The sequence below is a fragment of the Aulonocara sp. 'chitande type north' Nkhata Bay genome, linkage group LG7 (genome assembly GCF_057382095.1).
Source record: "Aulonocara sp. 'chitande type north' Nkhata Bay isolate Kocher_YH1m ecotype deep benthic linkage group LG7, A_spYH_male_GT1.1, whole genome shotgun sequence".
NCBI lineage: Eukaryota > Metazoa > Chordata > Actinopteri > Cichliformes > Cichlidae > Aulonocara > Aulonocara sp. 'chitande type north' Nkhata Bay.
The window spans coordinates 27,727,590-27,745,069 of record NC_141350.1 but is presented as its reverse complement, the minus strand read 5'-3'; the positions used below and the strand labels follow the sequence as shown (position 1 = coordinate 27,745,069).

At 39.4% G+C, this 17,480-nt stretch overlaps 1 protein-coding gene across 3 annotated transcripts in view; it reads right to left on the bottom strand.

Moving 5' to 3' along the window:
- Nucleotides 1-17,480, bottom strand: part of LOC147325318 (receptor-type tyrosine-protein phosphatase zeta-like) — a 96,450-nt gene that overhangs the window by 8,184 nt on the left and 70,786 nt on the right. The window contains exons 14-28 of one of the 3 annotated variants that reach the window (XM_086299779.1): nt 16,472-16,554; nt 12,949-13,034; nt 12,202-12,222; nt 11,096-11,192; nt 8,027-8,109; nt 5,916-6,050; nt 5,523-5,657; nt 4,958-5,133; nt 4,734-4,869; nt 2,281-2,427; nt 2,025-2,118; nt 1,859-1,932; nt 1,624-1,740; nt 1,098-1,253; nt 802-944 (exon numbers count right to left, since the gene is read on the bottom strand). In XM_086299779.1, coding sequence (XP_086155905.1) covers nt 802-944; nt 1,098-1,253; nt 1,624-1,740; nt 1,859-1,932; nt 2,025-2,118; nt 2,281-2,427; nt 4,734-4,869; nt 4,958-5,133; nt 5,523-5,657; nt 5,916-6,050; nt 8,027-8,109; nt 11,096-11,192; nt 12,202-12,222; nt 12,949-13,034; nt 16,472-16,554 — 1,683 coding nt within the window. Of the gene's footprint in view, nt 1-801; nt 945-1,097; nt 1,254-1,623; nt 1,741-1,858; nt 1,933-2,024; nt 2,119-2,280; nt 2,428-4,733; nt 4,870-4,957; nt 5,134-5,522; nt 5,658-5,915; nt 6,051-8,026; nt 8,110-11,095; nt 11,193-12,201; nt 12,223-12,948; nt 13,035-16,471; nt 16,555-17,480 lie in introns of those variants that run through there. The other 2 variants (XM_086299780.1, XR_015130310.1) reach the window with 2 other exon arrangements.

The following is a 17,480-nucleotide window of genomic DNA, read 5'->3' as shown; positions in this document are numbered from 1 at the left end:
CAAAGACCTGTTACTATGCCTTTATTAATCTAAATTATTAGCACCTGTCTGAGCTCTTTAAAGACACCTGTCCACTGGCCTAGCCAGTCTCCAGACCTAAATCCAATAAAAAATCTTTGGAGGGAGCTGAAACTCCATGTTGCTGAGCAACAGCCCCAAAACCTGACAGATCTAGAGGAGATCTGTGTGGAGGAGTGGGCCGTAATCCCTGTTGCACTGTGTGCAAACCTGGTCAAGAACTACAGGAAACGTTTGACCTCTGTAATCGCAAACAAAGGCTTTTGTATCAAATATTAACACTACTTTTCTCAGGTGTCCAAATACATTCTTTAAAAATCATACAGTGCCATTTCCTAATTGTTTTTTTTAAAGTGGGAATGCACCTACAATGTGAATTTCAGATCCCTCCATGATTTCTAAGTGGGAGAACTTTGAAAATTGCAGGGTGTTCAAATACTTATGTTCCTCACTGTATTTTGGCTGCTAACAAACATGAATAAAAACAGGTAAACTGAAAAATAAACAACAAAAAAACTCAAAACATAAAAGGAACTAAACTCAAGGAATAAAACTTGATCCTAAACCAATAATACAAAGAATCACAAAACAGAATAAACTCAAAATGCTGAACCAGCACCCTGACAGAGAGGTCAGACAAGAGGTTCAGAGGTTGGACAAGAAGGCCTGAGTAGGTAGGTACACAGACAGACAGATGCATAGATATGGATCGTGAATAATATAAAGATTACAAAACAAGTATCAGACCAGACGACAGTATTGTAAGTAGTCCAAGGGTCTTACTTATCGTGGACCACAGTAGGGCTGTCCTCTGTGAGGATCTCTTCCTTCATCAGTTTGAAAAGTTCAAAGGTGGAAATGAGGGGACTGTCTGGGTTTGGCCAGTTGGGAGCACGATAGTGTCTCACCTCAAGAACGTAGTCATCCTATTAAGATAAGAAAAGACAGCAAACATCAGTCACAGTCAGTCATGAGAGTGAATTTTCATGTCCACATGACAACTATTCTTATGGGCGTGGGTTTTAAATTAAAGCTGGGATACATTTTTTAGAGGGAATTCAAACTGCCATGTTACTAACCTTTGTAGCTTTCAGTATGTAGTCCTGAACTACCAGCAGGTCCTCGTTGGACAGACAAACATGAGTCTCACTCTTTTGAGTGACAGTGAACATCTCATAGCTGATCAGCTGCCCTTTATAAGGCCAGAAAACAAATGGCTCTGCTTCTTCCTCCATCTACCAACACAGGAAATCATTACATTGCATTCGTGACAATTCACAGATATCTCCAACTTGCAACTACATTTTTTCCAAACTGGCTGCTTGTAATTACAGTATGTACCATGATACTGTAGAGAGAGCATGACTTTCTCCAAAAGGTCATGGTGGACCCTGAACAGATCGCTAGTCTGGGCTAACACGTCAAGAAAACCTCAATACATTTTCCACAAAACATTAAAATATTAAACCAGAAAAGATATTTTGAGATATAAAATAAATATTAAAATAACATTTGAATTAAAGGAACAAACAGGTACAAAGAGCCCCAGGAGGATGTAGTCACAAGATTCTTTCAGGGATGTCTTTAAAAAGAACGGTTCCTCACCCCAGGCAGTGACAAAATGACTTGGGCGTTGTGGTCCCATATCATTGTCCAGAAGTCCTTTATGGTGACAGGCAAGGGTTTCTGGGTAATGATGAACTCCTTGGTGTGCCTGTAACCCTGGAGGAACATGTCAGCCACACTTACTGACCTCATTACTTGAAACGGTGGCTGTTACTGATGAATTATATACACATACACACAGAGTCATATATATATATATATATATATGACTTACTGCGATATATGATGCATTAATGTAGTCTGATGTTTCCCCTGCTGTTGTCGGCAAATGCACTCGTGACCTCTCAACTGCAATATGAGATAGAACATGTTTGTGCAGACAGATGTTTTTGTGTATGTGCAGTATTTTCAGCTGCAACTGACGAGTGTGTCAGACTCACTGGGTATCACCGAGCAGTTCCTGTTCTTGTTGTGGTTGCAGTCCTGCAGAGCTGTGGAATAGTCACAGTGCTTCAGATTGGTGTAACAAACCATCTGTGGAAAACATCAAAAACCTGTAAACAACTGTAAACAACTAAAAAAACCCATCTTTCATTAAAAGATGTCTGATAATAAGTATGATAATAGTTTATGATAATATGAAGACTGCCTGAGACTGTGTCTGTCTCAATGAAACATATTGAGAGTAAGGCTTACCTTGAACTGTTTGTCCATCCCTGTTCCTCCATCAGGCCCTGGGGTCATCAGCTTGTCCACGTACGTATGCAGTTGAGCCACTGCCATCTCTGTCTCACCAGACAAGATGGCTTCCACCAGGGCATTGTGGATAAAAACATACTGTTCCTGCAGAAAGAAAAAAAACAGGACGTTTAAATTTGTCATTGAAACTTTTTTAACAGCCTCATAACAGGAGACTGAGCCAGGTAGGAAGTTTAAAATGTTAAACATTGAACTCTATTCATTTGAACATTAAAAAAATCTTACTGTCTAATAAAGGAGATGTGGAGTTTGACAGTCTGATGCAGATGAATGTCAAATTAGTCCGATTAATTAAGAAGGTCTTTTTGGTGAGTGGTCTTTGTTCTAGTAGCCACAATTCCAGTAATGTAAAGACACTCAGACATACAATCATTTCATACATTTTCTGAATCACCAAATTAATACCCAGACATTCCTGTCACGATGTAACACATAGTTTGTGCCTCATTTAGTGTTTTTTATATGTGCAGTTTAACGAGCTGCACATATAAAACATCATCTCACCAATAAATCTATAATACACTTAAAATGTGCTTTAAATAAATGAATCAGTGAAAATGTGACACTTGCAGCATATTTTAAAATTAAACTCTAAAATAAACTTCTCCCAACAGCTTTAATTTTTATTCCTCCAGTTGCAGACTCGGTTTGAGAGGACAAATTTGACCTCTTTTCAGCAAGTACAGACTCGCTGTCCTGTTAGGATCAGATAAATTGTTGTAAAATGTTTGCTGATTGTTTGTTGTTTTGGCATTATTCCCTGTTGAAGCAAACAAACTGCTGATGGCATCTTCTGTTGTTCTATGTTGCTGAACTTTTCTTGGGAGTGGGGGGCAGCACCTTGTGTTATATCTAGGTTATCTCTAGGCTTTGGATTTTGTCCTGTTTGAGGCCAAAAAGCATCACAGACTTATTTTCAGTGTGGCTTCAGCATGTGCACATGCTAATCTTATAGCAGGGGCTTAGAACAGCGAGGCAAAGTTGTCGCAGGAGCAACATAATTTATTTCCCTATTTTTCTGTTTATTTGTCCTAAATTTATACCTGATACAGTTCTAGCCATGAAATAGAAACTGACAAACCATCATAACCCTAGTGGGCCTTAGAAATGGGAGATGGAATTAAACAAGATGGCTGTCAGAAAATAACAAGTCACAAAAATTCAAAGTTGATTATTTCTGGGACTTCGGGATCAGGACGAACTTTTGTGAAAAAAAAGGTTGTTAATGCATTCTAGTTCTGCCTGCCAGTGAAAAATATAGATAGAAACTAAAACTGTATTTGTGAGAAGAATATTCTGTTCAGTGCTATATTTAACAAGATCTCTAGCAATCATTTCAATTTATTTTATTAATTCTACACAGAATCAAAATATGGTTGAAAGAAAGGTCTACAGTTGTGGTCAGGGGTTTATATACACTCATTATGGGAATGAATGTAGAGGGTGTATACAACAGTGATCAAAATGACTGTAACCCCTCTATATCATACTGCTACACTACATTACTAAAAGTAATCATTCACTCATCCAGACCATTGAATTCAGGTGGCCACCAGGATATCAAATCAGACACCTCTGTTAGACTGCTTCTACAAAAATTTGTGAAAGAATGGGCCAGTCTGAGGCACTGAAGTGAATTTCAGTATGCTACCGTGACAGGATTCCACCTGTGCAACAAGTCCAGTTGGGAAATGTCCTCACTACTACGGTTCACAAAGTGGAGGAGACTGGGCATGACAGCAACTCAGCCTTGAAGTAGTAGACCGCTAAAGCCACAGAGCAGGGTTAGCGGATGCTGAAGTGGATAGTGTGTAACGTCTTCAGCAGTTAATGGCTACAGACCTTCAAACCACATGTGCCTTCAGATTAGCTCAAGAACAGTGCATAAAGAGCTTCATGGGGTGGGTTTCCATCGCCGAGCAGCTGCATCTAAGCGGCGTAATGCAGTGAAAAGTGATGAATCATGGTTCTATCATGGTTCTCCGTCTGACAGCCCGATGGATGAGTCTGTCAAGTGTAATGTTTGGTGGATATGGGGTTACTTTTAAGGAGTTGGGCTCAACCCCTTAGTTCCAGTGAAAGGCACCGCTAATGCTTCAGCATACCAAGGCATGGGTTTGCTTGAAGAAAAATCTAAGTATTGCCAGTGAGGTTCTCGTTTTTTATTTTTTTAATCTTCTGGGCTGCATCTGTGTTTGGTTCCAATTTAATGTCAGTTGTTCCAGTCTGGGTGCACAGATCAATGACACTGAACTTACCATGTAGAGACTCAGGATTTACCATCCACAAAGAAGTCATTATTATTAGTAGTATTATTATTAATGGTAGTAAATGGATGGTGTGTTGACTGGCTATAGGTGTGGGTGTGTATGGACAGGAATGAGGGTGACCTCTGTCTGCACCAGGCATTTCCTCTGAGTTTGAATGTGTTTAAGGAAGCCCATGATGTTGACGGAGCCCTCATTTTGGATCTGCGTCAGCATGCTGTCCAGGACAATGTATGTGCCCGTGCGGCCAACACCAGCACTGCGCGGCAAAGAGAATATTAGAGTTAAGAATATATATTCAGCTGCCAATGAAAATGAGATTTTTAACTCTTTCTGGCAGTTCCCACCTGCAGTGAACCATCAGTGGCCCCATGTCATCTGTCCTGGCTCTGGACGACTTGCGGATGAAGCAGAGGAACGGCAGAGCTAAGTCTGGAACGCCAGTGTCAGGCCACTGGGTGTAATGATACTGTGTCACAGTCCGCTCATTAGCCCCCTCCTTGGCCCGCCCCTTCTGAGAACTCTGCAGGTGGACAAGAACAAAGCAGTCAGTAACAGGAAGATACCAACAGTGACTCACTGACATCACTCGAGTTGTGAAATTCTAACTTGTGCCATCCATGGATGGATCTACTGCGGTACTGCCACCCTAAAATAATTTCTTGCCACTCCTACTTGGCCTAGTTACAATTAACATGAAAATCTAAATATATTGTATGTAGTGCAGTCTCTCTACTCTCTTCTCTTTCCCCTCACCCCAACTGGTTCCCATTAAGGGAACTCCTTTCTAATATTTTAGGGTCTTTATTTCTCTTGAAGTGATCATCTTTGCAAATTAGAGCTATAAAAAAGAAAATGAAGTGAAATTCTGTCATTACACAGGATACTTAAGGGTGACTGCTACAGGCTGACCTTTTTTACCTGGATTTTTCTGATGGTGAAGGTTCTCTGGGTGTAGTAGGCGAGGACTTTAGTGCTCTTCACAGTCACAAGAAAGCTGCCGTACTCCTCCTGCACCTCTAGTGGCCAGTACTGATCATATATTCTCTAAGACACAGTAAACACATGCATATAATGCTAAAAGAAATGTGATGGAAAAGATTCTTCTTTGGTTGATCGATATTTATAAAAGAGTACTGTAAAAGTGTAAAAAATATATTTTTTAAAACTACAGAATCATTTCTTTCTTTACTGACCAACATGAGTGAACACAAGTTCACTCTGTGTGTGTCATCAGATTATGTTCATATATATTTCAACTCAAAAATATAAATGTAATTTCAGAAACTATGACGAGACACTTACGCATCCTTTCTCCACCAGGTTGCTGATCAAGACGATGATGCAGATGTTCTGCTCCCATATCATCCTCCAGAAGTCCTCAATGCTCGACCTCACAGGCCCCTGAGCAGCAATGTACAACCGTGGCTTCTTAAAACCCTGAGAAACACAAAGTGCTGACATGATCTTTGGCAAATCAGAATGTCACAGGTGTATGTGCAAGATGTACTAAGTACAAGATGGGAAATTTGTTCTGCTGACTTTGTTGTGTTCATGTACTTTTACATTGCAATGTGAAAAACAATGAGATAATAAAAAGATTGTCCATTAGAGTTTTTGCTCTGAATGCTTAAACACCACATTGATAGCTATTTCAAGTATAGTTGCACCATTCCTTTATGAATCTGGATTTATTATTACTAATAAATAACTTTAGGTGAAGGCCAACCAACCAAAACGTATTACAATATTAGAAATCAAAAATAGGCAAAAAAGAATTTACGATTTAAAACACTCGTGAATATTGTGTTTTACATCTGATTGCCTCAAGGCCTTATAACATCCTCCAGTTAACTGATTATCTGCAGAGGAACGGTTCATTTGAAGAATTTCAGTCAGGATTCAGAATCACAGAAGAGAAACCGCACTACTAAAGGTTACTAACGACCTCTTATGGCCTCTGACAGTGAGCTTACACACTGTCAGACTCCTGCTAGACTTCAGTGCAGCATTTGATAACACTTAGCACAATATTTTACTACAGACTTTTTAATTAATTAAATTTTAAAGAAATTGCACTACAGTGGTTTAAGTTATATCTATCCAGGTTGTTCATGCAAATGTTGAGTCTTCTTTTTGTCAAGGACCAATTCTATTGACATTATACATTTAAATAATAGGCAATATTATTAGAATAAATAACATACAATATGCAGATGATAGCCAACTTTATCTATCCATGAAGCCAGATGATTCACATCATGTAGTTAAACTCAGGCATGTCTTTTGAATTTCCTCCTTCTAAAATGGAGACGAATATGTAGATGACTTGCCTTGGCCTTCAGTAACACTTTCAGAAACCTTAGGAGTCATTTTTGATCAGGATATTTCAAAGCTCATATTAAATCAATATTTAGGATTTGTGCAATATCTCTAAAATTAGAAACACGTCTACAAGAGATGGTAGTTCAGGAATACCAGCATATTTTCATTTACTCCTGGTGTGTTCAGTCTAATACGAGTTCAACCTGTTTCACTAGAATTTGTAGCTTTTTTATGATAACGTTTTTCTTGTTGTAGTTGATTTTTAAAAACAAAATGTGCTCAAAAATATTTTCTCCTCAAAGTCCACTTGGAGCTTCCTATTTGTTCTCCTGTTGAAAATGAAGCATTTAAATGCACTTCACAGTCAATCTAAATCCCACAACTCAAATTTACTAGATTTTTTTTACTACTGAGAAAGGGCCCAAGAAAGCTCCTGTATAGGTGCTCAAATTGGAGACTAAATTGCCAAATCAAACAAAACATGTGTGTGTGTATGTGTGTGTATATATGTGTGTGTGTGTGTGTTTTTAACAAAAATGTCAAGATGGCAGAATTCTGGTGATTTGTTTAGTTAAGGCCAGCCTACGAAAGACTGTCACGTGTTCTCAGGAGAGAGCGCTGTTCAATCACTCCATTTAATAGTTTGATAAGATAACCTTCAGTTGACTGACAGCATGAAGTTGTCGTCAATGCGCCAAAAGCAGACAAAAGTAGGAGCTGTAGAGATTCTCAATGTGCTTTTACCAACTCTAACCTGTATGCCGGCTCTCCAGAGAGGCCATGACTGCAGAGAGGTCTTTTTGTGTCGCTTCTGCTTTTCACAAAACAACAAGATGTTGGAAATAAGGTTTTATTGGTGCCGTTACTAGCATAATAGAGAGCTTCGCAGGTCCCCTCTCGTGAATAGGTTTAGAAATATGCAGCAGGGAGACTTGACTTGGTTTTGGAAGACTAGAGGGAAGTGTTGAGTGGCTCTGGGAATAAAAATACCCTCAGACTATTTGTTTGAGAGGCTGAATAAACAGAAATGAGCTTCAGAGTGAGGATGAAGGCCTCAGTTTGTATGTAGCTTATTAAAATGTTTTCCTTACATCCACGTAGCTTGCGTTAATGTAATCCATTGCTTTTCCTTTTTTGTTGGCCAATAGTGAGAGGTGTACCTGGGTATCATCATCTGACAGGCAAAGACAGACACACACAGACAGTAAAGATAAAAAATTAGATGAATTCATTTTACATTAGATAAAGACATGTAAGCAAATTTGACATCTTCCATATAAATTGGATATTAAATATAATTTTGAAATTTAAAACGCTTCAGGGCATGACGAGACATTCTCCTTCAGCATCGACTGATAGAGTGTAGAATTTATGACTATCAATTACATTCTGGTCCTGAACTCTTCGGGGTGTAATCCTGGAGGAAAGTCCTGAAATGGGCCAGTTACTCTAGATCCTCTACTGTACTTTACTTTTGACAAAAATAAACATATAGTGCTGTTAAAAACTATTTCCTCCCTACCAAGTTTCTTTTTTTTTTTGCTCATCTGTCACACTTAAACGTAAACATATTTTAATACAGAACCTACCAAACAGCAAATGCAGTTTTTAAATCATGATTTTATTTATTAAGGGAAAAATATACCCAAAACTACCTGGTCCAATGTGAAAAACTAATTGCTGCCTAAACCTGACTTGTTAGGGTTTTGAGCCATTCAGAGGTGGTATGTTTCAGACACTGTGCTGGGGTCCCAAAGCCTTTAACTCTTTCTGGACTAATTCATGTCACTGACTTTGTTTCTCAACTGTTTCTTTACATTATGGCATGATGTGTTGCTTTCTGGGATCTTTTAACCTTTTACTCTGTCTCTGTTCTACTTAAGCTATTTCTTTTTTTTCCCTTTTATTGAAGTTTGAAATTACATGTTATTTTAAATGTATTTAACAATTTTGGTCACTTGTGACTCCAAATAAAAAAGACAGCAATCACAAAAATGCTCAAATCAAAGATTAAAACAGTGAGAAAAAGGTTCACAGAACAGAGTGATGTCATGGTGTGTGCCCATCTTTTATATACATGTTTTTATACTCTGAGCGCTGAGTGCATTTTATTTCTTTCTTCTTTTTATGTGGATGGATTACTCATTTACATATACAAAACCAAAATTTGTAGCTTAATGCTTTATCTTAGTCCCGTGTGTTGATAAGGCTACAGAAGATTTTTATTAATTCATTGGTTGATTTTAGGCTTCTTAATCAACTAATTACTGTGGCTCTGAACTGAAAACCCAGTTGCTGTCTTGACTCTTCAGGAATGAACAAGCAGCCACAGCTGAAAGTGCAGCAAATGAAGAAGAATTAAATCTCCGGACCAGCATCTGGATATAAACGTGTAACAAATGCACCAGTATTCATTCTTTTTTTTTTGGTGGATAAAGAAGTTATATTTTTTATTGTTCCAAATTAAATCTTGATGTTTTGGCTGCATAAAAAACTGCAATACTGCGTATGAAATACTTCGCCTACATATTCAACTTAAAAAGGAAAAAAACTGGAATGATAGAATAGAAATTGGACACTACAAACTTCCAGTTTGAGCCTGCACTCTAGCTTTCCTTTTTTCTTTTTGACTTTTTAAATTTAATCGCTTTACACAAATCATGGTCACAAAACAAAATGAAAACGTTGCGATTATACATAAAAAAATAAAGCACAGTTAAAAAAAGAAAAAAAAAGAACCCCCCTCCCTCCCCACCCGAGGTTCATGTAAAGAGAAACAAAACAAACAGATAATGTACGTCACACATCTGGAAAATACGTTTTTATATAGTCAATAAATGGGTTCCAAGTCGCAGATAATTTTTGTTGTGATGAGAGAACTCTGTGTCTAAGTTTTTCCAGTGGTAAAAAGAAAAGCACCTCCTTTAACCATTGTATATATGAAGGAGCCTTATCAGACTTCCAGTGGAATAGAATGAGTCTAAGGGCAAGCAATGTAGCAAATGCTATGGCATTTTCCTGAGATGTACTAATTTCGTATTGAGGCCAAAAATGCCAATGCGGAAATCAAGCACTAAATTTTGCGCACTGATGTGAGATAATACTTTGAATATATTTACCCAGTATTTGTCCAGGTTAGGACAAGACCACATCATGTGACCCTCATTTGCTGGACTATGTCCACACCTGGGACAGGCAGGATTGGCTTCTGGGAAAATTTTTAAAAGCCTCTCTCTTGTATAATGAAGACGATGAAGAATTTTAAACTGAATTAAACCATGGCGAATGCAAAGGGAGGAGGTATGTATACGATTCAAGCAAGATCTCCACTCATCATCAGATAAATCCACTCCAATGGCTTTTACCCAATTATTTTTAGTTTTTTCCCAAGTAATAGGCCTTAAGCTCTATATCAGTTTGCATATGACAGAGATTCGCCTTTTGCCAAAACGATCTATTTCCAAAATAGTATCCACTTGATTTTTAGGAGGTAAGTAGGGGAATGAAGGACACAATGTTTTTACTACTTAAGCTATTTCTTGATTCAACATGTCTGGTAGTAATCAGGCCTAGGCATGGCTATTGAAGTTAAACTCAGTTTTAAAAAAATACGTGTTGATCATAGTTAAGTCAAGATTTAACAAGAAGGGACAACTACTTTTTTCACATAGAGCCAGGTAGGTTAAGTAGATTTTTTTCTCTAATAAATGAAACTATCAATTAAAAACTGCATTTTGTGACTACTAATCCTTATAGTTTTGTTCAGTGTGTCATAAACAGTAGCACTGTGGGACTAGTCTCAGTGATGGAAGAATCTATATGTGGTGCTCTGTTGAGTATTGTGGCCACACATACCTTACCATGTATTTATGTGTACCTGTTAATGAAAAGAACTTCGGCTGAAAAACAATATTTTAAAACCTCAACTCAACAGAAACATTAATTTGCATCTGATAAACACTAGCAGAGCACACAGACTCAGCAAAATCTTAACAATTAATATCCTAAAATACCTAACATAATCATAACTATGCTATGCCTTTTATCCATCTTATTTGTGATTAAGAGATGAAAATAAGTCCTTTAGTAAAAGTTAGAAATCTGAAACTGTTCTGAATCTTGAACATGAAGCACATCACACTGTCTGAACCTGTACTTACAGGTCGAATTGTTGCTGTGTCTGTTTTCAGTCTTGCTGTCTGGATGATTTGCGTTGTCAGTAGACATCACTATGTCCACAGTGCACATATGTGCCTCCTAGAAACATGCACACACAGAGCAAAGCTTAGAGTCTTCAAAGATAACTTAAAGTCTCGGTAAATGTATCATAAGTGAGTACAATTGCACACTGGCAGATTTCAATTTACATTCCACACAATGTAAAATAAACTTGTGATAGAAAGCGCCTTTCGACTCAAAACCACTTACCACACGCCTGTTGCAATAGCTGCGGATCAGACCATCAAGGATAAACATTGCATCAGATTCCCTCTTAAGATACACTTTACTGCCAAAAGTATTCATTCACCCATCCAAACATTAAATTCAGGTGTTGAATCACTTCCAAGGCAACAGGTGTACAAAATCAAGCATCTAGGCATACAGACTGCTTCTACAAAAATTTGTGAAAGAATGGGTCACGCTCAGGAGCTCAGTGAATTTCAGCGTGGTACTGTGATAGTCCTGACCTCAACTTGACAGAATACTTTTGGGATGAATTAGAGCAGAGTCTTCTCATCCAACATCAGTGTTTGACCTCACAAATGTGCTTCTGGAAGCATGGTCAAAAATGACTATAAACACACTGCTAAACCTTGTAGGAAGCCTTACCAAAAAGACCTGAAGCTTTTTTAGCTGCATAAAGGTGGGCCAATATCATATTCAACTCTACAGATTAATAATGGGATGTCACTCATATGCGTGTGAGGGCAGACGAGTGGATACTTTTGCCAATATAGTGTATGTATTTTAAAACTTCATACAACTAGTTTTCCAAAACAGTTCATGGTTAAAAGAAAAGATTTTGAGATTTTAACAGATTTCCAACAGATTTTGGTTGGATTTCTTGAAACTAGAAATGACCTTTATGCACACATTTTACTCTTTGTAATAACCCTGCGGCTCACATAATGCAGTCATGCCTTCCTCTACTGCTGCCACAGAGTAAACGTGCTTTACTGATACTATGACAAGGAAACAGCGTGCAATACAAGACAGATACACATCTGGTGGTATGCAACAACATGAATAAATGCCAGGGGCTTACCTCGTAACTGGGCTTCAGTTTCTAAGGTTGAGGGCGAATCAGCAGCAGACAAGCAGGACAATTCCGTAACAAAAACCAAAGAAGTGCAAAAGGGCAAATTACAATTACAAATTACAGATCCACATAGCTTTATGTCACAGTACAACTCCTGCAAACATGAAGGAGAAATCACATCAAACTGTTGTAAATATTTTCCCATCAGCATTTTGATTTGTTAGGGTTAACCCATATCACACTTTTGATGTTGCACAATAGGATGTGCCTCAAAGCAACTTCACGAACTGTCAGTATGACGGTTGCCCAAATGTTTTCTGTATTCATTTATTTATTCATTCCCAATGGACAAGTTGACAGATGAGGTTAGGCAGGATTCTGATGATGTTTATAGACGACATTGTGATCTGTAGTGAGTAGAGAGTAAAACTGGTCTGTGGGCCACTCTTGCTTGCATTGTTGTTGGTCAGTCAGTTAGCCACTGAGTACAGTGAAAAAGCCCTTTCCCCCTCTGTCCCCAGTAGTGTACATGGATGGACACATTTGAGAGGACCATAAAACCAGCTTAACACCACTCACACAACTACTCAAACATAAAACTTTTAAAATTCCATCAATCTTCTGCTTATCAAATCCAAACTGAGCTCAACAACAAGGTCCTGGGTTTGAATCCACCCTATGAAAGCGGTCTTTCTGTGCTATAACTATTGCACCACTGTAAAATTGTATTATATAATTGAATCTTTGTCATACCTCAAACTCTCGTTTGAAGCTTTGAGTGTGGTGAAGTTCAGCAACATGCTTGACAAAGTCCCTCACTGGAAAAGCCCTGTGCTCACCTAGGAAACAAAACCCCCACAAAACAACAATGACAAAAGACAAAACAAAACAAAACAAAAAACTAACAAATGTTCCAAATAACAATTTTTTGTCCATTATGTAATACAAAAAAGAAAGTTTCTGGACTTCTTGGTTGTGATAATAACACATTTAACTAAATAAACAGGTATGCAGTGCATCCAGAAAGTATGCACTACAGCTTTTATACAAAACCTATTAAATTAATTTTAAACTCAAAATTCAACATAATTTCAAATTCTTGTAACTTTATTAAAAGTAAATGATGAAAACAATGTGAATGTGAACATAATACATCCGGCTATGAATATAGCCTTTGGTCAATACCTTGTTGAAGCACCTTTGGCAGTAATTACTCCCTTAATTATTTATGAGTATGTCACTACAAGCTTGGCACACCTATTTTAGGCAGTGAATACTGGGTGCACTCTCAGCAATGGCACTAAAATTAGTTGTGTTTCAGGGCTTGATGGCCTACTGACCACCACAGTGAAGGTCACAGTACAGGTCCTTTTTTCCCCAGAAGGTTCTTCCTCATACACACATGCATTGACATTATGACTATGGAGGATGAATTCATGGAACAGAGCCCTGTGAATGTTGGAAAAGGCAACATGCATGTTGGAACCTTTAAATGAAAAATGGTGAAAACTGTTGGGTTAGATCCTGCACATTGTACATGTAATAAAATACAATGACATTTGGCTTTCAATTCGGAAGTTTAAAACAGAAGTTAAAGTTTCCCTCTTTGTGCAAACTTAAGATCACGGAGTAAACACCAAGTCTCAGGAAAAAAGAGACGAGTATTTTTGAACTAAATCTAGAAAAAAACAACAACAAGGTTATTGATAATGTATTTAAATATTTGAATACAATGCATAACCCCTCCGTGAATCTGTTGAGGGGTTTGTGTGTCCCAGGAATGCCAGGGGCTATGTTGTCGGAGGGCTTTTGTGCTCTGGTAGGGTCTCCCATGGCAAACTGGTCCTGGATGAAGGACCAGGCAAAGAGCGATTCAAAAGACACCTATTCACAGAAACCTAGGGAACAGTCCATCATCCCGGAGCCCCAGTATAGATATACTGGGCCCCGCCCTGGAACCAATCCTGGGGAGGGTGAACGAAGGCAAGTGCCTAGTGGTGTCTGGCCTTTGCCCATGGGGGCCAGCAGGGCACAGCCCGAAGAAGGGCCATAGGGGTCGCATGCAATGTGTGCTGGGTGGTGGCCAAGGGTGGAGACCTTGGTGGACTGATCCCTGGCTACCAAAACTAGCGAATGGGACATAGAATGTCACCTCTGTGGTGCACAAGAAACCTAACACAGTGTGTGAGTCCATCGATTAGCCGAACCTTGGATCCAGCAGGAACAATGCGGTTTTTGGCTTGGTCGTAGAACACTGGACCAGCTCTTTACCCTAGCAAGGATACCTGAGGGTGCATGAGAGTTTATTCAACCCGTCTACATGTGTTTTGTGGATTTGGAGAAGGCATTTGACCGTGTCCCTCTAAGTATTCTGTGGGTGGTGCTTTGGAAGTGTGGGGTGTGTGGCCTGTTGCTATGAGCTATTCGATCCTTCTGACTCGTTCCCAGTGGGAGTTGCCCTTTGTGATTCAGTTCTTAATTTTTATGGACAGAATTTCGGAAGCCGAAGTGTCGGAAGGCTTCCACTTGGGTGGTGTCAGAATCTCGTCTCTGCTTTTCACAGATGATATGGTTCTGTTGGCTTCATCTGGTGGTGGCTTTCAGCTCGCACTGGAGTGTGGTTTGCAGATAAGTGTGAAGCAGTGGGAATGAGAATCAGTACCTCCAAGTCTATTTAAGTTTCTCAGGCATCTTGTTCACGAGTGAGGGGAGAAGGGAACAGAGGACTGGCAGACAGACTGGTGCTGCGGCTGCAGTGATGTGGACACTGTACCAGTTCATTGTGATGAAGAGAGACCTGAGCGTAAAAGCGAAGCTCTCAATTTACTGGTCGTTCTACCTCCCTACCCTCACATATGGTCATGAGCTTTGGGTAGTGACCGAAGAATGGGACTGCGGATACAAGAAACGGAAATGTGCTTTCTCTAAGGGTTGCTGGCTTCTCTCTAAGATAGCGTTCAGCCATCTGGGAAAGGGCCCAGAGTAGAGGCAGTTGAGGGGGCATGGGCATGGCATGGGAGGTGTTCCAGGCATGTCCCAGGAAACACTGGAGAGATCATAGCTCTCAGCTGGCCTGGGAGTGCCTTGGTGTTCCCCCAGGGAGCTGGAGGAGGTGGCTAGGGAGAGGGAGGTCTGGGCTTCTTTGCTTAGGCTCCAGATAAGTGGAAAAAATGGATGGATGAATGGATGAATGTAATGTATGAAGTTGTTACATTGAGAACAAACAAATACTATAAATACCTTGGAGTACACATTGACAATAAACTGGACTGGGCTAAAAACACCACAGCACTTTACAGGAAGGGCCAGAGTCGTCTCTATTTTTTGAGGCGACTGAGGTCCTTCAACATCTGCCAGAAAATGCTGAGGATTTTCTACGAGTCTGTTGTGGCCAGTGCGATCCTCTATGCTGTTGCATGCTGGGGGAGCAGATGCCAACAGACTCAATAAACTAATCCGTAAGGCCAGCAATGTTGTGGGGATGGAGCTGGACTCCCTCAAGGTGGTGTCGGGGAGGCGGATGCTGTCCAAGATAAAGACAATGTTGGATAACACCTCCCACCCACTCCATGACATGCTGGTCAGTCACAGGAGCTCGTTCAGTGAGAGACTGAGATTACCGAAAAGCACCACTGAACGACACAGGAAATCATTCCTGCCTGTGGCCATCTCCCTGTACAACGCATCCACTTAACACACTGTTTGCTGCTACAACTACACATGTTTCTTTTCCAACTATTTATTTATGAGTGACTTATGTATGTATGTATGTATATATATGTATATATTGTACTATTCTTAGTTAGCGTATTGTCTGTCTTGTCTTAATGTTGGTTTATAATGGAGCACTGTAACAAAAAATAATTTCCCCCAGGGATCAATAAAGTATTCTGATTCTGATTCTGATATTTTAGACAAGTGAGAACTTTACAGCAAAATGAGGACAGCTCCATAAACTAATGACATTTTGGTAAATTAGCATCTTTACACTGTTGGCTGGAAAATTTAGAAACAAAACATTTTTTGAAATTAAGGACCTGTTTTTCGTGCAAAGTGAAGAGATTTATTGACAACTTGGGGTGTTTGTTAAATTTCTGGAAAGGATATTTAAGAAAAATTGAGAGTATAATATTGTTTTTGAAATTAAGGCAATTTTTCTAGTATGTAAGTCCTCAAATGGCTTATGTTACGTTGTTAAGATGTTAATTTTGGGTTTTAACTTCATGTCAATGTAATATGTCACACAGATACACACAAAACGATGTGTGCATGTTACCAGATATAGCAGTGTCTGGTGCTGTGATGACTCTGGTTGAGCAGCTGTCATGGATGTAAAAGTGAGCCGACTGGAAACACAACCTGCAGAAAAACAAACACTTCCTTTAGACGACAATCAACATTGCACTGATAGGCAGGAAATGCTTTTTGCTTTCATGTAATTTAGCATTAGCCCAGATTTTAGAAAATACAAAATAATCTCCCCATAACACCAGTAAATAAGATGTTAATAGGTTTGTAAACAGATGACAGCACCTCTGTACTGTCTCGGACAGACATGGGCATCAGGGATTTTCACAGATGGGGAAAAAAACCTGAATCAGAGCTGATCTCTGAGATTAACAGAGATGGGCAGTAACGCGTAATCCGATTACTTTTTTCAAGTAACGAGTAAAGTAAGGGATTACTATTGCAAAAAAGGTGATTAGATTACGGTTACTTTCCCATAAGCACGCTGCGTTACTGTGTTAATAAAACCGTGATTTTTTTGTGAGAATGTCTCATGACAGTGACGTAAGCGAGTGCGACGGTCGTGGCAACAGCTGTGTGCAGATCAACAATGGATAATATATCGAGTGCGGGAGAGAGTATGAGCCTGCAGCGTTTAAAGAGTGGAAGTACTGACCTTACTTTGAGTTTGATTCCGTAAAAAGTGACAAAAACATTAGCGTCCGCTGCTCACTGCGTGGGAAGAAAACTTATTTTTACAGCGAAAAAACCCCTAAACTTCCGAGCAAGCACCGAGTGCGCTATGACTAGGGATGGGTATCGTTTAGGTTTTATCCGATACCGGTGCCAAATCGGTACTTTTGAAACGGTGCCGGTGCTCAAACGGTGCTCAAACCGGTGCTTAAAGAATGGAGAACACAAAATTGGTCCAAAAACCTCTCATGTTCAGCTGTTTTTTGTAAAAAGATAACAATCCTTCCTCTGACCTGCACCAGGGTAAACCTCCGCCTGCCCCACTCCTGCTTTACAGGTGAAAATAGAGCAACAGGACCGCTAGT